Raw genomic sequence first — 24,148 nt, 5'->3', positions numbered from 1 at the left:
TGATTTTTCTTCTTTGTATGATTATATTAGAGTGTAAATCATGCATCAGGAATATCTAAGAAGAATAATATCCGTTGTAGCTGAAGCTGAAGCTTCATTCAACCTATATGACAAGCTTTTACCATGATTCACAATTCCTTCTTCTACATCAGCAGCACCCAAATATAACCTACACTAGTGTTTAAGACATGTAAAACTTAAGATGGACAACTCAATGACAGTTAAATAAAGAACAGAGTSAATGAATACCCCCAGCTGGGAGATGTCAAGTATAAAAGCTTTATGTTTCTTTTAAATATTGTTTATAGTTTTTTTATAGTATTATGCAGTATTTTATAAAGTATTTGTACTTTATAGTATTAATGTTTGTTTCGAACAGAGAGCTGAATATACTGAAAAGTAATATTCAGGAGACAGAAGTATACGGATAAACCATGTATTCCATCTTACTTCATAACGAGGGCTAGTCTTACTTACCAGACAGCTGCCCAAAAATGACTGTTTCTTTTATTCTTGCTGCTTCTCTTTAGCTCTTACCTTCCAGACTCAAATGTGAACCATGTTGAATCACGTCCGTATCTCCTCAAAGAGCTCAGAGGCCACATGACCAACTTGACCTTGGCATTGTGGATGTCCCAGAGATATATGTTTTCGTGAGTGATCTGCATTGTACATTCCCCATAGATGTCCAAATTCGGTGTAGGCATAAGATATACATTGAATCGCTCTGGAAGAAAAAAACAGAGTAAGTTATATGCAATGAAATCAAAATGCAAACTTGCAAAATGTTTAGAAAAATTTTAAGTTACTAAAGTTTCAAAGACTAACACAAAATTCTTGCCTGTGAAAAGTGCTAGGGATTCACTGATGTCCAAAATGCCTTGACAGTATATTGAGGAGTCTGAGAATGCTTCTCATTTCATCTTCAGTATAAAGAATAAAGCAGACTGAAACAACTTTTACAGATCATCTTCARAGTCCTTTAACTTTGTCATATATTCTCAGCAACTTAACTCAAAGCCTATATGCTCATACTGAAGTTCACAATTCTTCACACACACAAAACTACATTATTTAAACTCTGGTCCAAGTTTCTCAAAGAATAAAGTAATTATATTGACAAAATATATGCACAACTATTGTCCTTATAAAAATTGCCCTTGTAGACTTACTGAAGCAGACCTTGTAGACTTACATACTGTAGCCCAGACTTACTGAAGCCTGTAAATAATTTCATTCTTTGTGTCAGGCTTCTATTTATGTGCCACAATTRCTTACATTTTTAACATTTTTCACTATCTGCTGCTTTCTGGAAACATTTGATTCAGTACAATATATTACTAAGACTACAACTATTTGTGATTAGCTGAGCTTCCACTTCAGAGTAGGCTTATCAAAACAAGAGGTCAAGGCAAAAACAGTTTAAAGTATAAACATTAGTAATACTCATTATATAAAACAGGATCTTGGAAATATGTATTTACGAACAAACCTGATGGGAAAATTGTGTCCAACTGTACTTAATAAGTGAATGATGGTTCAGTGTGGAATGCTATTAAATTGACTATTTCCAATTAATTACTCCACGTGAGAATGACTTCCTAACAATTAAGAAGCAATTCAAAATAGTCATTTAAGGTATAAAGTGAGAAATTTAACATAATAATCAAAATGAAACTCAGCTCCCAGGTGTGTTTGACAGTCAGTATCTCAAACATTATGTCTTAAGGTTTTTTAGTATTTGTAAAATATACTTTTTTGACAAATCAGTTAACACACTGAAAACAAGTGAGTTAATACAAAATACGCCAGAAGTGAGTTTATGTAGAAAGTAATCAAAGTTTGGTTAAGGAACTGCTGGGTGAGCAGTAAGATTTGCAGTCCTGCATAGCTATAAGTAAACTTGTCATCCCCAATGTTATTCTGTTTCAGTCCATTTAATTTTGTCCCATTAATGATTCCCCAATTGATTCATTCAATCTYATGGCCACTCAACCTCTTCTCCCAGGCTCTTGTTCTCATTAATCACACTAATGGGTGCTAGTCTTAAAAGCTGCACTTTATGACCAAGGTCCTATGTGTGAAACTCTTTATGGTTTGTAGAAGTCTTCTGATGTACAGYACAAACACCTTAGCAGGTGCTGCTGCAATTGTTGACAAGAATTTCCCCCAGCTCTTGGTGAAATGTGTTGAGCACGGGTCTCACTGGGTGTTTGCTGAAGTCAACAGAAGGACTCKCATGGGAGCACAGGGCAAGGACTGCATCATGCAGTGCAGAACAAAACAACCTACATTTTGTCCAAGAATTACATATACTTGCCCTTTTTCACAGCCTAAATGTTGCAGCAATGGGCCATGCAAAAATGCCTATGAGCCATGGAGATGTGCTTTTATTAGGTTCTAGTTTTGCACTTTCATGCTGTTATCTCCTAGAATATTCTCCCTCTGTCTGAAAGAAAGATGCAGATGACCAGCCAGTTCTCTTGGCCCTCCCTTTCACATAGTCCCCTCTGACTGTGTGAAATCACACAGTGTGTGATACATAGCAAGTAGGAATGTCCATTTCCCAAAGCCTTCCCTTTATCTTGTCTTCACTAACAGAGTGCCTCAGAGAGCAGAGAAAATGGAAATGTGCAATCAGTTTCTGTAGTGGACATGAAACTCTCATGTTGAAGACAAGAAAAAATTCAATTTGCTTTACAAGCTATCAGAACATTTACAAAACCCTGAACTCTCAGAAGTATCTGAGGATATTATTTCATGAAAAGTATTCAGCACATTTGATATACTCAAACTGTCAGGAGACATTTGTTGACTTTGTACTGGAGGTCAGTGTCTAAGGTGAGGTGTCAGAGATTAAAGAAAGCACAGCTGATTAAACTGAACATCAGCTGCAAGGCAAAATGTAGAACCACTGGAATGTATTCAAATTGGCAATAAAAGAAAGGGCGTAAATGTATTTACRGGGAGAGACTGAATATAGATCTATTTGCTTTTGAAACATGAATTTRCTAAAACCTTTGAGTAATAAGAAGTTGAGGACAAAGGAAAGGTGCACTGTTAAATTATACGCTAAGAAATAAAATGTAGGGTCCAATTTGTCCATTTCAGTAATATTTGAAAAGGTATCTAGATGATGATAGTGCAATCATTCAGTTCCCAGAGGCAAGTTTTGCCCTTAAACTCAATAGCAAGAACAAATAGACTATATTTGGGGTGTCTAGTCTCAGTTCCCAGCTGAATTCAGTCCCAAGATCTATGATATTTAGCTTCTCTGTGGGTCAGTCACCACCTGCATATGAGAGACAAGGTTAAGCAAATAGAAGTAAATGAGGGATGCAGAAAATAAGGAAATGGAAGAAAAAGAGCAAGTGGGTACTACTCGACTAAACAAGACAAAGCTGAGATCGTGCAGGTGCAGTTTCTCAGCACTCAATATCCCCAGTTTCTTCCCTCCTCTAAAAAAGAAAGAAAGGTGAAAGCAAAATTCAGAAAGAGGGGCAGCCAGGATGAGAAAAAAAATGCTGTTTTACTGCCACACCTATTATTCTGCTGCTTTCAATGCAGATGTTCTTTCACGTCTCCTTCAATAAGCAGAGAGATGTTTCATCATATACTTGGGCTATGTAAAGGTGTTTAGCATTTAGGTTTTGGCAAGTAGATGACCTTTAATAATGCCTCTCAGAGCTCAGAATCAGAAGCAGCTTTGTTAAACTGAGCATATTGACTGAGACGGAGACTTGGCAGCTACGATGAAATGCTCGCAGCCTTGCAGTCTGCTCGATGTGTAGCTGTACTGGGGAAGCAAAATGACTGTGAGGCCTAATGATCCTGGATCTAATCATTTTATCACTAGATTCCTTTGGCTAAATCATCCCAGGTGGAAAACTGAATAGATAACCCTGAAATCCTCTAATCTCGATGCTTCTTTTCATTTTGGCTTTAATGTCAAGGAAAAGCACTTATGGAAAAAGGCAGTCAGGTCATTGGTGGAACCTATGTACTAAGAGGCTTTAAAAGCACACATTTAGYTTCTACCTGAATAAGCTCCTCCATCTTTTTCTGCTGACAGCGCATCACTAATTTCCAGGTGGAAAGCGAGCTTTAAGTCACAGCATCTTCTGTCATTCCATACATCAGGGCTGTTAGGACGATTCTCTTCTGGTTTTCCTTCCCAGTGAGGAAGTGGCCCTTAAGAATTACTTCTATATCTCTTTCCGTATATAATTATTCTGCTTTGCATCTATTATAAATGCATGGAAAGGTTTATTAACTTCTTTTTAATAAAATATCAAGGCTGATGCACACTATTTCCTGGTAAGTAAAGTCGAGAAGAATCTGAAAACTCACTGGATTAACTAACCACTTAAATCTGTAAATYCCTTTCTTCTTTGAAAAAAGTCTGCAGTGTTTACTTTATTCTTGAAAAATAAAACTACGAAAACAGATTAATGATAACAGAAAATGAATGTAATGGTAATCTTAGGATGTAGTGTAAGGAAATAACTCATAATCCTCTTCTAAGTATTCAAAGACATTTTTCAGCACAGGAAGGTACATTTTTACTAAGAGTAATTAATGAATTTCTTACTATTAAAACACAGGAAATGTTTCGAGACTGCTGTACTSTAGTATCCTTTAAATAAGAAAGGGAGGCTGCATAATAGTTACTAAGAAAAAAGACAGACGCTTATAGAGGAAGAAATTTTATGAGGTTTTCAAGTTATATTAGGCAGGGAGTAAAAGAATTAAAAATTAATTATCTTTCAGATTTGCTCAGTCTTTGAAAATYGAAATTAGCCTTACAGCATATATCAAGGAATGCCAAAGCACCAGAAAGACATAATAGAAAGGCATCATCTTGACATCACAGGCATGACAGCAAACATTAACTGAGCCATAGCAGTAAAAGATAGAATGGACCTTTATTTCATCTAAAAAATGAGCATTTTTTAATTCCCAGTTTCTTCCCTCTTTCCATCATTATTACAAGTAACACCTCAAAGTATCTGATTTTAGTACAAGTATTCAGCTATTTAAGTAGTAGCTTTAGTACTCATAACAGATAAGTATAYTGTCTTTATCAAAAAAGAGCATGTGCTTTTAAAGAATCATTTTGATAGCATCTTATTCAAATAATCATTTTTCAATCAATATTGTCTTGAATATCCTGGTTTATTTTACACAGTAAACCTAGTCTCTCATTGTCCATTTAGTTTTTTTTTTTTTTTTTTTTTATTGCTTCCTTTTATAAAAAGGAACTTTTTGATTAAAATTTGTGACATTTTGATTAAATCATCACCGTAGGCAGATTCCGCGACAACCAGGCAGTTAAAAATATTTAAAAAGCAGATTTGTTCCTGTTGTTAGGTTTTGGGTGCACTACTACAGYAGCTTCTAGATGCATTGAGATCTGCGTGGGAAGTTTCTGTGTCTTTCAGTTGAAGACAGCACTCTGTATGAATGCTCTTTTTCCCTAATGGCAGCATGGGAAACGTAAGGAATACGAAAGGCATATGTAAAGGTCTGAGTATATTGCTTAGAAGATTGCTTGCAACTGAGTCCAGATTTTCTTTCTGGGAGTTATTACTATGTATTATTAGTTGCACTGCCATTGTATCTAGAGTTCCAGTACCATTATGCTAAATTCATTATCTAAAGAGGATCATGTAGTCTTTATTGCCTTTCATATAATCCTATATCTTCATTCTTAAAAAAATAATCTAAATGGACTTTCATAAGCAGTAAAGCCTGTTTTGTTGTTATAGGGCTGGGGAACACTGGAAGTCACATGAATTTGCAAGGGAAAGAAGGTAAAACAAGTGTACGGGACGCTTCATTGCAAATATCACTTTTATCAGAAACTGCATTTCATTGCAAACTAAGTAGTCATTAGTTGTGAGCCTTTTATATAAAAAAGAAAATCATCCAAGGGTCATTTCCCACACTGGAACTATCATAGTGCCACTTGAAGTAACGCTTCTTACAGGTAATAACGGAGATGGAGTGCAGCGGGAGGCTTGCAGMTATTGGCACCACATTTGCATAACCACAAAAGTCTCTTGGGAGCCTCCTGTGCTCCTGCTGCAAGTCACAACAGCGGCCATAAGCCCCTACCGCAGCAGCTCACATGCACAGTTGAGCTTCTTCAGCTACTACCACCGCAAGCTTGCACGGCACTAGAGGGTCATGCACCAGTGCTGCTGTGATAGACAGGATCTTGCGAGCACCCATAGAGCAGCTCAGAACAGAACTAGTCTCTTCCTAACCGCTGCACCGCCACGTATTTTCTCCTCATGTCACACAAATAAYTGATAAATGTACCATTTAGCTATAACATTTATTTGCATGCCAAGTCCCAATTTTACCAGTCTCTAGAAAAAAATGGCTTTGCAAAACAAATTATCACATGCATGAGGTAGAGGATCAAGTGTCTTCCTTTCCGAAATCAAAAGCTCAACTCATGAGTTGAGCACAAGAGTGAGAGTGAGAGGATGAACATAATAAACAAAAAGGTGCCACACAAATCACAGCAAACACACCTATTTTCCTTCTGAAATATTTTCTGTAACTTGAGTCCTCGAATGTAAAAAATTCAAGTAGCATGTGGCAATGGGTTTTCATGATCCCAAAGATTTTACAGTATCAATTAAGAAATTTATCAAAAAAAAAACCTTAAAACTAAACTAAACTAAACTAAAGTTTTCATTACTGATGATCATATCCTGGAAATAAAATAAAYGCACAACAGATAATCTGCTCTCTTTTGTCATGAGATTCCAAATTTATGTGATTGCTTCAGTGACTAATCTTAGAAGTCCATATCATATCAATGCATACCAGGAAAATGACTTCTGATGACAGCAATGGGAAAAAGAAAGAACAGATGAAGAACATAGCACATTAAAAATATCAATGCTAGGAAAGAGTTACGTATTTTGGAGGCACGGGTCAAACATCAGGCTAATTCTTTTGTAATCAAAGAAATATCTTTACCAAATAYTAAACGTTTCAGATGGTCTTTATCAACAACTATTTGAAAAAGGAAGTGGGATTATGCCTGCTGTGTTGGGATTAAAGGTATTRACACCCTGACATATCATGCAGATATTAACATTTTGCTGTAGCACCGCACTTCAATTGCTTTTAGCTCTTAAAATGACAAAAAAAATCATTGAAAATTGTAAAAAATACTGGGACTCTAGGCCAAATACCATCTCTGGTCTTAATCAGAGGCTGAGGCRTTTTCGATTCAGCTCCAAAGGAGAGCCATAGCATGATTCTGGGAAGAGGGCATGCATGAAATCAGAAATTTAGACTTTGAGATCCTATTGTGGTTTTGCAAACATTTATTATACATTCTTGCATTACCATTTTTCAGTAGATGCTAATAGTAGACTAACTCAACAGGAAGTCCATGAGGTTAACAAACACTTGCAAATTGTTTTAAAATAATGCAATATAAGTTCTTATATCAATGTACATTTATCTAACACATACACAAAGAAATCACTTTAAAGTGTCACAGCTGCCATTTTCACAATGTGAAAGATTTGACATTTCTTGCACATACTCACTTGTCATGTGTTTTAAATTGGAAATTTAAACTTTGACCCTTCATTCTCAGGTTGACAGAAGGTCAATAGTCTTTTTAAGGGGTTTTAAGTATCTTTTGAACTACAGCCTTTGTAGCATGCCCTTATGAGCTACAATATTGAAAATGTGCAGAAAAGTAAATTTCAGATTTTAAATTTTTATCACAGGTCACCAGGTGTTTCCACCCACAAATACACATCTTTTCCAAAAAACTGTCATGTCTTCCAAGTTTACAGGAACTAAGATAGGCCAAGTCACGGTTATGTTCAACTGATTTTACCTCAGAAAACTGCTAAAGAAATCTGAGCACAAGTACAGATTCTTATAGCACAGCTAGATTGCTGAAAATGCCACATTTCGTACCAGTAATAAGAATCTCTGTACTCTCACCTCCTTCCRAATTGATTAAAAAATCCCTAACTAGAATTTGCTTTGCTTCCAGAACTGAAAAAGACAACTTTGAATTTCAAACATGCCTATTAAAATGCAGAGTGGTGCATGAGGGCAATGAGGGAAGGAAGGAGATCGGTACTAGAATAGCTTGTATAAGATCCTGTAACTAATGGTTTAGGAGAGAGTATTTTTCAAATATTGGATTCTACTCAGCCACTTGGTTTAAAAAGACTGGTAATCATATCCCTTCATATGYTCATATTCATTAGTTTTGCTTCCTTTTATCCTTTTATTTACTCTGAGAAATAAAGAAGCAGATTATGTTCTCTTTGTTTATTGCTAGTACTGCAATTAATTCCTACACTAAAGCAACTGAATCAAGACTCGCTCAAGCAACAGGACTAATCTGCATATTCTGGATATGTTTCGTATGACTGCATCTCTTTCTCTCTAAAACAAGATGAAATGTAGTATTTTTCATCTAAGACTCAAAGCTGCTGGACACTAGATGATTCGCTAATGAAACAGCTTGAAGAATTTTGAACTATTTTTCTGTTCACATTACAAGCTTTGACAAGATTCATTTCTCTTCTCTTTTGTAAAAGAACTGCACCTGCTCACATATTTCTCTTGCTAACAGTGCGTATATGCCTTTATACCTATAGCCTATGCATATAAAGCAGATAGGATGCTTTGTATCTGATCATTATCAGTTGTATCTGATCCTTATCACTCTTCCACAATGTTGGCAGGTGTAATTTGTACTATAGTTTGACACATATGTAAAGTTAAACCAGGTTACATATTGAATCTAGTGTCATGGTAAGCAAAGAATTTCCACAAACACTGGAACTTTCTAAAGTTATACTTCAGTAATATCTGATCTTTAAACAAAATTTCTTTTTCATCTTATAGTATTAACTTCAGAGGTGAATAAGTTCTTATAAGAAATTAATACAATGTAATTTATATAGTGCTATTCTATAATTCAATTATTAGATTTTGTTTTTAATGATAGTTTGAAATTTTATAACCATTGAGACAATTTGTTTTATCACTTTTTTAAAAGATATTGAGTTTTATTTAAGCATGAAAATATTAATAATCCGGAGGGATTTAGAAGGGAATAAATGAGTATATTTTGTGTTGCCTTCATGTTCATTAATAGAAATCAATAGAGACTATAATCACAGATTTTATTTTGTTATTGAATATTTTATTCACTAGCATTGCTCCTGCATGAATTTAATTTAAAAACCTTTATATGAAGATTTATAAGATCAGGTTTATATATAGTATCTGAATACTAGATGTATTTGCTGACATTTCTAGATCAACATTTGATGAGATTTCTAGATSCACATCTGATCTAGATTTCATTGTTCAAGACATGCATGAGCATGAAACAAAAATGTTTTTTGCAATCCAAAGCCTTGTTCAAATATTCATCACCTTCTTTCAAAGGCTGTGGAATGACTACTGCTTTATTCCTCTGCACAGAGGCCATTCTCTCCAGAACCAGAAAGGTCATAATCATAATTTTTCATGTCAAATGTGAACATAATGAACACATTAAATCACTGTATTTGTGTTGTTTGGCATCAACTTCATCTTCATTTGTAGAAAATAAAATTGTTATTCTAAAACATATCCAGTGTGTTTACTGATTATTTTAGTGCAATACTTCTAAGCAATAGGAAAAATCTCCCCGATAAGAAACAACAGCAAATACAGCAGAGGATATAGATCACCCAAGAACAGATATAGCAGCAATTACAAAATWACTTACCATTTTGTTCTCTCTGGACTCCAGCAGCAAGCAAGTCGGGTTCCCCAAGACTTATATCATTGAGTCTGGTCCCTAGACACTCCATGCAGAGATGTTTGCACCACTCCTCGGCCTCTAGTTCTGGAAAAAAATGGACAAAAACATCAGAAGAGAATTTTTTTTWAAATTACTTACAAGCTAGTTTTATGACAATTTGTTCATTTTGAAACATGAGTTATTAGCATAAAGTTCCACACCTACTTCTTTGCCTGGAATTATGAACATTTAAAAGAACTCACACTACAGGACTGCATCTCCTGTTTTTAAATTGTGATAGATAGTGGAGGTAAAAGAGAGAGACAGAGACAGAGAGAGAAGAAAGGGAATACGAGATTTAAAGGTKGTACCTTTCCAGAAAAACTGCTTGAAAGAAAAATATAGATTAGGGAAAAAAATCTAGTATTCAAAATATTCTTTATTGCTCATTGTGATAAAAATAGCACTTAAAATATTTTAAAGCAATTTTCTAAAAGCAAAATAAAGTAATAAAAAGAATTCTCAAATACAAAATCATTTTCTTTGCTGTACTGAAAAAGAACATCTGTTAAATTAGTTTGAATACTGAACTCTATCAGTTCTGTCTTCTTTTCTCCAGAGCAATCTGGAATATTTCTATGAAAATTCAAAATCTCCTGGTCCAGTTTCTGCTGCTGCATCCTCTTGATCTACATCTGTGAGCTCCCCAGACCTCAGCTGTCCAAGATCCAAACCCACAAACCCACATAGGCCTCCCCTCCACACAATCTTCACTTCCCAAACACAAAATTTCTGGAACTGGTCATACAAACTTCATCCCAAATAGACTTTCACACTGCGTGAAGGCACAGTTAATAAAACAGGCTGACTAATTTTCATTACAAAGTATGCTTCACATCATAGGGGAATTTTCTTGGAGAGCAGGCTTGGCACCAGGCTCAGACTGAGCATCTATTGATATAATTAATCTAACTTAAGGATTGGATGACTCCAACATCTAGTAATGTCTCTATCAAATTTTGCAAGTATTTTCCATTTCTATTTCTGTGGATACCTGGGAAATATTTATGTCGTAGATTTCCAAAGTAATGTTGAAATTTTGAGAGAAAGAAAACACTGTATGCATCCAGTGAAATCCGGTGTTGATGATTCACTGTAATTAATGAAAAATATATATTTCTGGGAAAAATCTTTCCCATGAATAGTGGTACGATCTTTATCTCCTCACCAGGTTAACACATTGCAAGTGAGAGAAACATATGACAAGAATGGGACAACAGGGTCATTTTCTTTAAGGYTTTAAAAACTGAATTGTTTCTGAGTTACGCTATCAAGTCCCTACACAAGTAGCTTGAAGGACAGACTTTCTGAGAGCCAAATGTGGTTGCCGTCACAGCGACTCAGGAGATTTTGGTGGTGAGGGCATAAGAATACTGCAACCCAAGAGGTTTCCCTTGACTCTTCCTAATTTTTTGCAGAGTCTTTGTCTCAGGATACACATCCCCAAAGCCTGTCTTCCCAAAGCATCTTCAGTTCCTTATAGCAAGAGAGAATTTGCCAGTAATATCCAGATATTTAACTGTGCATATGAAGAGAAAATATTGAGCTTATGGGGTACTGTTCCTTATTTTTTATTTTATTACTTTTTTTTACAGATACATATCTCCTTGGTGGAAGTAAGGTATATTTCTGGACAACAATAAAAATGTAGGCCTGTTAGTGAGGAAAAGATGAATTAGGTTAATGAACTTCTTCYAAATTCGCTTTCACTTCATGCATGGAGAAGATTCCCTCCTGATTTCCCTTCCTCTCTGTCAGTCTCTGCTATTTCCTTGGGTATTCTTGAGGTCTGTTGAACTAGTGCCCTGCCTATAAATCATAACTTTCCCTGGAGGGGGTTTCATGCTGGGAGACATCAGCAGACCACAAGACCCACTGCCATAATCTGGCAGTACAGACTGGCTGTCAGGGACACAAGGGCATACAGGGAGCAAGCCTGCCAGGGAGGATGGCACTGACTTAATCTACTGGTGCTTCCAACTGCAGATAAAATTTTTGGAATAAGCTGGAAAAGACTGTTAGCATGAAAGTGACATTTTAAATCTAATCTGGTGGTCCTATACTTTCTTTTCTGCCAAGACTGTATAACAGAACAATATAAATGCTCATGAAATATGTATAGAATCTATGATTTTTCTCATGATCAGAATATAACTGTTTACATATTTTATAGAATGTTTTATTACTTTTTTCATTATGTATGCACCCATTTTGAAGGGATACATTTTGGAAATGTAGAATGAGATGCTGTTAAACATATCCTAAACTCTATTCTCTATTTTTACAAATATCTAGGGAGAAAGAAAAACATATTGGTGTTTGCATAAGTCTAGCTTAGCACGGATATTCATTCAAAACAGGACTCTTGCTTGAAAGCTACAGGTTCTATTTATATTCATCCTCACACCACATTTCAAATAGAAGTATTAGAAAACAAAAAAGGTTTGTTCTTAGAAGTGATTTCTTGTGAGAATCTTTATTTACATCTCCTCAGTCCACCTGTCTATGTCTGTTACAGGAACATCTAAATCTTGAAACTTTGGATCTCAAAACAGCCTTTCAGTGTGTTTGAATCTGGCAGTTTAATTTAAGTTGCTGATTCTTTACTGCACGACATTGATGATTAGACACTGATTAGATCATTCTCCAACTGCACAGGAGAAACTAACTGTGATCCAAGATTACACTTGGATTTTTCTTGCAAAGTATAGGCTATAACATATGCTATATAACTCAAAACTTATATCTTAAAATAACTATCAACTGCATAGTACAGAAAATACTGTTTCAATGAAGAATGGAAATATCCTTCCAAGGAACTGTGACAACTTGTGCATGTTGTCAAAAGCATCAACGTTAGCTGCACATGGTTTTGAAAGGTCAAGAGTACGACTGAGTTTTACCTAACACATCCTGATAGCTCTTGCTTGCTTGCAGCGGATTGTCTTAGACATTTCCTTGGCATAAATGTGAAAGCCCTTTTAGAAGCAGGTAAATTACTTTCCATAGCTAAAGTCATATTTCTCCTTTCATCAGCAGTTCACCACTCACCCTTGCAACTAGTCTGGAATGCTTTGTGTTTCTGGATATCAGATTTAATATTATTTGTGAATTTTGAAATGCATTTATTAAAATTTATAGTACATGGCTAGATCAGTCACAGCAGCAATCTTTCTTTAAAGAAAGAGTAACAGCCGGCATGTAACTAAACAAAGAAACCATAGTTGCTCTTTATTCTGATTAAGCACAAATACTGAAACAGATGAAATATTGCAGTGGAATCAACCCATATAAAAGGGCAGCACAATTTGTATCTTTAATGCATGCAGATTAGATTTATTGATGGTAAATGTCACTGGAAATTTGGTCCATTGAATGGTCAATTCAAAAAAAAATGGCACTGAATAATTTAGTTTCAACTTAAGCTAACTGAATTGTTGGACTGCATGATAAACTATAAAGCATGTTTGCACAGCTACAAATGTAATCAACAAACATGCATTTTCATCTGGGCCGTATTTCCGTTATAATATGCTGCTATACAAATGTCAGGAGGCGAGAAAAATACAGAGAGATGGGAGAACTTAATTAGGCCCTGCACTTTGCATAAGAATCATCCCTAGGAACAAATCTATAAACATCTCCTCTGAAAATACACGGCTTGTTCGTGGCAATATTCCTCCGTAGTTTACCTAGGCCTCGAGGTCAGTGCATGTGCTTTCGTGACGTGGCATTTTTACTTCAGCTCTCGGCTCATTATACGCATGCCATGTCCCAGCTAATGGGAACAAACTGCCACCCCGGCAGCGGTGTACAGCAGAGAGGCAGCATCACAGGTGATTTTTGTTCATATAATCAGAGAGATCAAATTATGATGGTAAATCCTATTAAAAATAACCTGCTAATAGCAAAAGAGTTCTTCTGCTATTCACGGTTTAAATCAGTTCTTGCTCCACATGAAACACTACAAGACGGGAGAAGAGGCTGAAGAAGAGACTAATTTTTTTATGTCAACCTTGGAGATCTTTGTATGAGACTTACCTTGTTTTAGGGTGGTTTCAGACTTGTAACTAACACTTAATATTAGACTAAGAGTAAAATCACATGACTCCCAATAACTTCATGTTCTTTCATGTTTGCCAGCTAAGTTCACATGACACAGCTTGCGAGAAATAGGTCATCACTTCTTGCCAGGGTGCTACCAACAGGGTTGAGTACCACAGTCCTGAGATAAAGCCCCAAATACATGAGGACTGTCATGCTTTTTTCTCCTGAGGCACTCTGACTGTGTTACATTCCCTGAGGCAGCAGAGAAATCGTCCCGTCATGGCAATGGCATGGGCAAAAGATGGCTCAATCCATCCTTTAAAGGTTAAAAACGAAGATAAGGCTGCTTATCTTTCCTCTTCCTGTGTAGCCCATGAACATAGTGGCCCACAATTTAAGTAGGAAATAGCATACATGTGTACATGTAAAAGTCTCATTTACTTTTTGAGTTCTCCCTAATGGCAAACTGTAAAAATCTAAAATAATAGTGTTTTTGTCTTYGAAACATTTATATATATTTTCTGGTGAATTGCTTGACTCCTCCTCCTGCAATCTGACTGAATATTCTGTTTTTGACTGAACCTAGAGAAGGAGTTTTTCTTGTTTGGATTAGAAGGATCTGAAAATCTCTGTCAAGGAAGATGGCTCAGAAAAAAGTTACACRTGACAATTTATATCTTGTAAAGCATCACCAAGATGTAAATAGAATCTCTAAAAAAAATCACAGAATCCTGATGGGAGCAATGTGCTATCATGATGAACCTGAACCACATACAGTAGATACAGAGACTTGGTCTCATTTGTTTCACTTGTAAATATCATTATTGCCTGCCAGTATGTAATTTCATATTAAAACTGGTAATGTTTTAGAGAAATCTATCCTATATCCCATGATTTTTGATGATTTAAATACTTYTTACTTGGTTAATTATTTTAAATGTACTACACCTAATATTCTCTGCATTATTTAAGGTCTTCTTACAAAAGCATTTCATGGCCACTCACAGACACCAATACAAAGCAGTATGGACATTCTTTACTCTTTTTAAGAAGAATGTATGGATGTTACTTATGTCGAGTAATGACATGTATTACTAATTAACACTGGCTATGCAAGAATTATGCAATTATTTCTGTTAAATGATAGATAAGAAGTAATGAAGGGGAGATAAGTTCTATTTAGTGTAAGGCCATACACTTTAGGCCATAGTGAGACTAAAACTTGCTTCTCATTTAGGTTATCATAAAGATAGTGGGTTGTAACTATGAAAGCAATTTTATTATTAAAATTAGATTTGTATTGACCAATTATATAAGAAGTTATTTCATAAGATAAGAGGTTCAAATATAGAATTTTTGCCTGTATCTCCTCAGAAGAAAAACAGGCAGAAACTTTCTGTAAATTACTGAACTKAATGCCAAAGGCAAATTACATAGGCTATTAACCTTTGATCATTTACTGAAAGTGTTCTGTATTCAGGCTGTAACAAATTATTTTAAAGAAAATGTAACAGAATCTCTGTAAAAAATATCAGTATATTGAATTCCCATAATTTTTGACATAGCTCTTTTTTCTTTCTTTCCCATTCAACAATCMTAAGGCTATTAATTTGTATGTATATCCATTTATTAAAATGTACACATATTTTTGGATATCCTATCTATTTATGACCTTTCTCTGCACTATCTTCACATATTAAGAACTACAGCTTTTCCTAAGGAAGTATTGAATAATGCAGTAAGAGAGCTAATTGAATAGTTAACAACATCGACACATATTATTTTGTAACTTTAACTATTAGCATATATTTCAAATACATTTTTTAACTGAGAGAAGATAGGGTCTCTATTATCTATAGTCTAGAATCTCCCATTATTGCATCATTCATTGTTTTGAAGTCATCATTGACATGAGGGCAACAATACTCATCGCAACAATTACCAGAAGACATTCATTAGCTATAATAAAATTAAATATTTATGCCAAAAATTATGCACACTTATCCAGAGAAGATGCAAGATACATTACAAACAGGCTTCTGATCATTTAAATTTGTGCATGTACATGTGTTTGCAAATAGCCAGTTATGTGTCCATAATGTTATCTAGATGTATGCAAAATGACATTTCCTTGAAGATTCCCCTTTCATTTGTGAAAGCTTGATCAAACTGTCAACTTGATTAACCAACATTTGGCTACCAGACTGGCTACTATTCCACCTTTAATGTAAACACTGTGTTAAGTGAATATGCTTTTGAAAGAAAGAACAGTATTTCACGAGGACAAAAAGACTTGCCATATTGCTGTTATTATCCAATAAACTATAACGTACTTGTACCCAATAGGTACATTTCTACTTACAACTCTCCTTTTTCCAATATAAAATTGCACACATAGGAATCAACAAGTAAAGGCTACAATACATTATAGAGATTGGTGTATATATAACACAGGAGATAAAACCTCCCATGAAGAGTTATGACCAGACGGAGATTTTTGGTAACAGTTTTTTCCCATCAAAATATAATTTATACCATATAACACTCAAATTTTACAAGGCCAAAGTGATGTATGATATGTGCAGCATATTGTCATTAGTCAAATACTTTATAAGGAATAATGTCTAATGATTGCAAAATTGTCTAACATACCAACTTTTGCAGAACTGCACAGGGACTAGATAACTTTGTACATAATGGCTACTAATGATGAATTTGCAGTGAAAGGACAATTCACTCAGACTTTATAAAATGCCATGCAGAGCAATGCATCTTGCTCTGTATAAATTTCAAAATTTCCCACCTAAAATGTTTCTTGAGAATGTAGTTTTCATACAAATAGAGGTACTTTACTATTAGTTAATGTATGGGAAAAAGGAAGAGAAATAAACATATAGGAAAGTGATTTCTCCGTTCAGTAYTTACTTATGCTAGTGCAACTATAAGACATATTTTGTTCCTTTTGATAGAGGCTGATGTTTGCAATCAAGGAAGTGAATATCACTTTCCTCAGGGATTAGTATTAGAGAAATGAATGATGCTACTCATGAAATAAATTGCTATTTAGTGGTATAAATCAGTCCTTGAGGTTAGGTTTCTAGTTAACCTCACTATACTACTTCACACTGGGGACTAGTGTCCTCCACCATATAAGTGTTTAACAAGCAGTAGCATGTCCAATAGATGAATAGTGGGCCAAGAGAGCACAGTAAGTCAAAAATATCCATAGAAACTTTTTGGTCTGAATGCAAACTTTTTTTCAAGTGTTAAGTAAGACTTATCAAAACTTGTCTGGAAATACTAGAAACCTTCATACAGTGACTGAAAGCACTAGGTCAGTTACAAGAATCCGCCATGGGAGCTGGACAGTTCCACAGGACTGTCAATCTGTACCTGCTTAAGCAGTTATTAATGTCAAATGACAATGACATGAAAGTAAAATAACCTCAGGCAGCTTGTCTGTAGTGGGAATGACATAAACACCATCAGTCAAGTGTCCAAAAAGGGTCTGTCACCAGTAAYACAATACACAGAGGATGCTATCACATTAAGTTATGCAGCTAACGTTATGACTGTCAAGTCAATGATGGTATTTGTTTGGCTTAATATTTCAGACTGTTTCAGATTTAATCTACTCCTAACATGATTTTATTTCTCTTGGAAAAGTTGTAAGGACTTTGCTTCAGTGAGTGGAAACTGAAAGTTAAAAAAAAAAAAAAAAAAAAAACTTGCGTGTAAGTTTGAAGTATTTCCTTTCTCCTTTTGTTAGAAGCCTTTTTCCTTTATGTTAGAAGCCTTTAAAGCCTTAACACCTTTAAGTTAGAATCTTTAGAGAGACTCCATATGCAATAGTGTAAATTCTAAGATTCATTTCACTAGTTTTTCTTCAAAGTATTCTTATAATTGAATTATTACCAAATCTTATTGTTTGAAGATCAGAAATGTTGTTTGATAAGGAGAATAATGATCAAATTGATAAGCATTTGTTCTAAGCTATATGCATCGTTTCTGCTACTTGCTTCATTGCTTTTATAGCTTTGACCACATGACTTTCACAACAGATATCTGAACATCTTCTACATTAAATCATTAGGAATTGTCAACATAACTGAAGAATAGATGGTATCTATAATCCGGTATTCTGTCTTCCAGTTTTTAATACTTTGTTTTGCTAAACACTTCCCTCCYATTTTGCCTGAGCACAGAAAAATCATGGTGGGTGCTGCCCCATTCTTATGTTGCAAAGGCTTTAGCAAACCTCTTCGAAAACACTGCTGTAAGCTTCTTTTATAGTAACGAGAATCATTTTTCTGTCTCTACTTCCATTTTCTATGAAATATGGCACTTTTCCCCAAATTATAGGAATACAAATATTTGATTCTTTGCTATTATTAGAGCTAACAAGTAGATTTTTTTTTATATTGGAGGTGAAAATAAGCTTTCTCTTTTCCACAGATTCAAAGCAATTGCAGTCAACTTTTGACTGAAATAAAATAACAACCATAACACAGTAGTACATATTATGCAACTTGATTTTTAGTTACAAAAAACAATTAGTTTTGGGAAAAACTAAGTATTAATTATAGACTATTGCATATCTTCTACTTAATCTCAATGTGCACAATTACAAAAAGCAAACTTTTGAAATTATATAGTCTCTACTTACCATCAGACTAAATACTATGTGCAGTATCTTCCTCAGATTGCATTTCTATATTATTTAAATCCAAAGGCCTCTCCCCTCCCCTCCCCTCCCCTCCCCTCTGCTCCCCTCTCCTCTTTGCTTGTTGTGCTTAATCACAATCTCATTCTACTGTATAATTTTCAGTTTACATTCCTCATGAAACGAAGATCTTGAGTGACCTTGTGTCAACATCTTCCAAAGAAAGCAAGACCAGCAGTTATGCTGAACCCTCAGGAAAAAAAAGTAGATGCCGAAATCTTCCTTCCTGAAAGCATGAAAGTTTCAGTACATGCATAGACATGTGCCTATCTTTCCCACTACTCATATAAGCATATTTATATTTTGCTCTGGATATCAACTAATTCATCAATAGTCAGAATCTATTTTATACACAAGCATTTTAAAAAATGCTTCATGAATTTGATCAGCCATGTCCAAGGGAGTAGAAGCTTTCTATATCTAATATTTTATCTTATGTTACATATTATTAACTGAATTTTTTTTTTTTTGAGGAATTTTTATAAGGAAAAAAATAAAAGTTGTCTATTCATCTGTGTTTGATTGAAGGGAAAAATGCAGAAATCCACTCTCTATATAAGCAAACTAATTTTCTACTTATGTGTATTAAATATACCACTTTTTTTTAATGATTATTAAAGACCTATAAAACACAGTATTTGGTAAAAAATAGATTAAAAATATTTGAGTTTCTTTCCTAATTAAGATTCCTCTACCAAACTATGAGAGATTTCTTCTGATGAGCTTTTACTACCCAAAATATTTTACTGAAATTAACTTTCTATCCAAAGTATTAAGTTTCAGTTCTGTTATTTGCTAAAATAATAAGATGTTTGTTTTCTTTTTGACAATAATTCTTAATTTTAATTAATCAAATAACTGCTGATGACTTCTAATTTATAATCAAATTATTTTATAAGTGAACTTGAAAATACCTAAATTCAGATAAACTGCAAAATAAAACCATTAGATTACTTTGCGATCCTTAAGGAAACAGTTCAAATAGTAGAAGTACATAAGRCTCTGCAAAAGGCTCTCTCAAACCATTTCTTTTTATTCTAGAGAATGTCTTTTTAACTCATGCATACTCCCTTAGTGTAGTTGCTCAAGCTCATGATACCAGAATTGATATCTAAACCTTAAGAATCTGTTAACTGAAATTACAGTTCATTTTTTCTTGGACACAAACACAATATGCATGGACATATTCACATATATCTACATTTCTGACTGATTTTTTTTTTTTTTTGATGAATAATGTAATTTTCCAGTGACTATTGCAAAGACATATTTTTTTCCTTCCTTCCTTCCTTCCTTCCTTCCTTCCTTCCTTCCTTCCTTCCTTCCTTCCAAACAAAGGTAATGTATGAAGGGATTATTCTGCTGTCATTGGACGATATATCACTATAGACAGTGGCCAACCTGTTTGCACACACCTACACATTTGTACAAAGCTGAGAGCATTGCACAGAAACCCTCAAAAGAATAAAGCCATACTTAGTTGACTTGACTGCTGTTCTTTGAAGAGATTCTTAAGGGAACCAGGGAGCAGTCCACTGCAGGTCAACTAGAGTTACTTCATAGCATAGGTACTGCTAAAATATGCAATCCAAAATGCAAGTATCAAACCAATCTTCTCCTCAGCTACTCAGCTAAGAAATACTTTTTTTTTTTTCATTTCTCATATGCAATGTAGCAGCTCTGAATTCTGTGTCTCTGAATTCTGAACAAAAGGATTCTTGACCCACTGTTGCGCCCTTGCCCGAGAGAGAGATTTCTTAGAGATGAAGTGCCCTTATTAAGGAAAAAGGGATGGAATATACCCATACTGCGCAAAGAGCCMAAATCTCCTTATCTCATTTGACAGAGATCAGTGGATTATTAAATTGAATCATTCACAAATGATGAGGATAATAAAAGGGGAACCTATAGAAGTAGGACATGCTGTGTTTAGAATAAGTGAAAACACTAAGCAGATGTATAAAGAASAGATAAAATGCACAAAACATACAGCATTCATTGGCAGTTCAGAGTAGGATCTTAAACCAGCCATGCTTGAAGGTCATTGAATTAGATATATTATTTTGAAAAATAAAGCCTCCATGAATTTGCTTGTAATATCAATGCATGTTTCAGTTTCCATTCACAAAACCCATAATATAATATAGTAGATTGATRTACGAATGAAAGACACTACTATTATACAACAGATATTACAATTTTCAAGAAGTAGTATTTTTCTGAGCTAGCAGAAGAGAAATTTTGTCTTTTTATATCAGAGAAATGAAAAATTTTCATTTACTCTCTTGAATGAAGTTTGTATATATCCACCACATAGAATTACATTATAAATTTGGAGTTTTCCTTTCAAGACATCCATTAAAGACATTAAAAATATCTTCATAGAGATTTTTTACATACTGTCATATATTTGAATCCACAAAAGAGACTAAAATTATAGATGTGTGAAACCTTTCAAAATTAAAATAATTTAAAACTTAAAGAGTTAAGAATTATTATCATTCTCTTTATGCAGTGTGCACAAAAATGTCAACTGCCTATAAAATAGTCTGACTCTTATCCAATTTCTTCCTAAATCTTTTGGGACATGCCAGAGCTATATGTTTGAAAAGTCTAAAATCAAGTCCTCAGAAATTAAGATTTTGACTTCTCTTCCTCTCTATACTTGAACTAATCATTTTAGTTTTACACATATCTAAAATCATTTTTTGACAAGATAAGTATCTAAAGAAATCTCTAATTATCAACCAATGCATAGCAGTATGAAGAGCCTGTAAAGATACACAGGACTCAGATTCTTCAAAGTTGGTCAGTAACCGCAGTARCTATGTTTTAATCTAATTCAACTTCTTATATTTCTATACAGGTTGCAAAATATTTCTCAACAGGAAGGTATGATATTAATATGAATATGACACRGAAAGAAAACAAGTTGTATTCAGCACACAACGAAGATATTGTTACTAATTAGTTAGACAAAGATAATATACAGCTTTGTACCATGAATAATGCTGATCTATACTTTTGTCTATCTGTAACAGCAACAGAGGACAGCATTCAATAACAGAACAGTGCTGATATCTAGTGACATATGCTGTAAGCACTGCTGCTTAAATTGCAGAGATGTCATGGATATTGTGCTACCCTCAGAAAGGATGACATTGGCTTTTTGAATTTTCTCCATTAATTCATTTCCCATCAATAGAAAGAATRGAGGAGATAAGTGACAGACTCCCTGTTTAATTCATTTTTCTCTTTATTCATTTTTCTCTTTTGAATCCAGTGACCGCTGCTGAGTTTAGGCTGGGCTCCTTGCACTTCCAAGCAAACCTAGCATGGTAAGATCAGTAAGATCATTAATGTTTAGAATATAAAATGGAAGCTAAACAGTGATTTATTTTGCCATTCTTACTGCATTAATGTTTATAGGAACATACTTTAAAAAGACCTGTCTGTGTTTCTTTGATGAATTAGATTAATTATCTAGAGGCTTGTCCATTAGCACATTCAAATGTTCTTTCATTTTACATTTATTAGTCATATTCATTTTATATACCCAGAGCAAATTCTCTAATTYGATTACTTCAATTGCTGGGTCCAGTCAAAATTATCCATAACACAATCTAGGCAGAAAAAAAAAACAGTTGTAATACCTACTTCATGTTTTATTTATGGAACATAAAYTTCAGTTACAGGATTGATTTATTTTTGCCTTGAAATTGAAATGAGATACTGTACTAGCAAAAGACTTGGCCAGTGTAGAACTCTAAAGAAGCACAGAAATTCATATCGCTAGTGAACCAGCACCACTGTGAAATGGAGCTGTAAGTCTGAGTTTACTACAGTATTCCAAGGAGCAATCTTAGCAAAGTATGTCCCGTTTTAGAAAAAAATGAGGAACTCTATCAGTGAAGCACCGTTCTTACTTGTAAGTTGATTACATAATAAAGCTGATTGATTGATAGACTTAGTTCCATTTTCCTCTTGCCAAAAAAATTGAGCTTCACTAATTCCAAGTTTTATTTTTCTGTTACCTGCTAGATTATCTTTGTGTCATAATTTATATACTATTTTTAATGTGGTACAGTTTAGAGCCAAGCAGTGACCACTTTTTGTAGTTCAAATCTGTCTTTACAGGAAAATGAAAATATTATGTTTGTATTTGGAATTATATGTATTTTTAGCAAAAGGTTTAAAAAAGAAACAAAGAAAGGCCTTGAGATTATCCACTTTTCATTTTACCTGACATGATCAGAAACATGCAGACTAGTTGCACATCAGAAAATACTGATAAAATACGAAATGTACCCAGAGTTGAGAAACAGGGAGAAATCACAGCAAAATTAAGAAATGTCCACATTTTCTATATTTTCAGTCTTCAGACCAGACTGATCTAGATTTCCCAGCAGAAGAGGATCCCTCCTAATTTGAATGAATAAGCAGCTTTCATTTCAGTGTAAGGCTCAGGTCTTCATGAGMTTTCAGAAGACTAGTACATGTGATAAGGATTTTCCTGAATACGAAGCTTTAACCCGTAACATATGCCAGCACACCATATGGATGCTCTTTAAAGAAACAAAAACATGAACACAATATGGAAGTATTTTATGTTACTTTTGTGAACAGAACCATCGATTCTCTCTTCATTGTGACATATAAAAGAATTAAAATGAGTGGTTGGTCGATCTGAATTAGGGAAAAAATAAACTCCTTATCAAGCAACTCAGAATATACTTGAAACGATCTAGTAAACTATCACATTAGGTGCTCCTCAAAAACTACCAAACAGCAAAGCAAACTAGACCAGCAAAGCACATGTAATTTAAATCTAATACGACATTGATTCTGCTTTTGCAGGCATCTGCAAGCAACTTGAATTAAAAATTGAATCTAAAGCAAAAATGCCCAAAATGTATTTCTAGAATAAAAATACAAAATCTCTGTATTTTTATAGAATTTCTCAATTCAATGATAGCTATTTCAGCAGGAGGGACATAATTTATATATTCACCATGATTAACACCTGCTTGCCTTCTTTGCATGTTAATACACTCTTTTCTAAGTTTCAAAGACAATAAAAACAGATTTAAGTAAACAGGTATTTAAAAATTAAAACACATCTTCAAAAGACCTGTGCAGTTAACAGCTTCTCTCAGTCATTTTTTTTTCTATTGATTAACTTCAGTTTTAACCTCATMGTAACTTTCAAAGCAGCACTAGCAGCGGTTAGAATTGATTAAATCAAACATTAAAAGCAGTCACGCTTTAGAATAGAATCTATAGCTAAAAGGTTCTGTATTGGTTTTCAAAATAGTTCATGAATGTAGCTGAATAGCAATTGCAATTACAAAAAAAAAAAAACCTCTTGTTTTTCCTGTTTCAATGCAATCTTCAGAAGAGTCTGTACTGCAATTAATATTGTATTGAGGAATACTGTATTTCAGGAGACTGTTTTTAAAACTAAAATATTTTAAAACTGCATTAAACGGTACTGTGGATGTGAACCACAGCTTTCTTTTTAGGAT

The 24,148-nt window shown here is 34.3% G+C and overlaps 1 protein-coding gene across 1 annotated transcript in view; it reads right to left on the bottom strand.

Moving 5' to 3' along the window:
- DOK6 (docking protein 6) overlaps positions 1-24,148 on the bottom strand; it is a 157,205-nt gene that overhangs the window by 83,850 nt on the left and 49,207 nt on the right. Inside the window, exons 4-5 of the mRNA XM_026044837.1 lie at positions 9,779-9,898; positions 538-727 (exon numbers count right to left, since the gene is read on the bottom strand). Of these exons, the coding sequence (XP_025900622.1) occupies positions 538-727; positions 9,779-9,898 (310 nt within the window). The remainder of the gene's footprint in view (positions 1-537; positions 728-9,778; positions 9,899-24,148) is intronic.

The sequence above is a fragment of the Nothoprocta perdicaria genome, unplaced genomic scaffold, assembly GCF_003342845.1.
Source record: "Nothoprocta perdicaria isolate Ctin4 unplaced genomic scaffold, notPer1 scaffold_388, whole genome shotgun sequence".
NCBI lineage: Eukaryota > Metazoa > Chordata > Aves > Tinamiformes > Tinamidae > Nothoprocta > Nothoprocta perdicaria.
The sequence above is the reverse complement of the archived record's forward strand: the minus strand, read 5'-3'. Positions and strand labels throughout refer to the sequence as shown.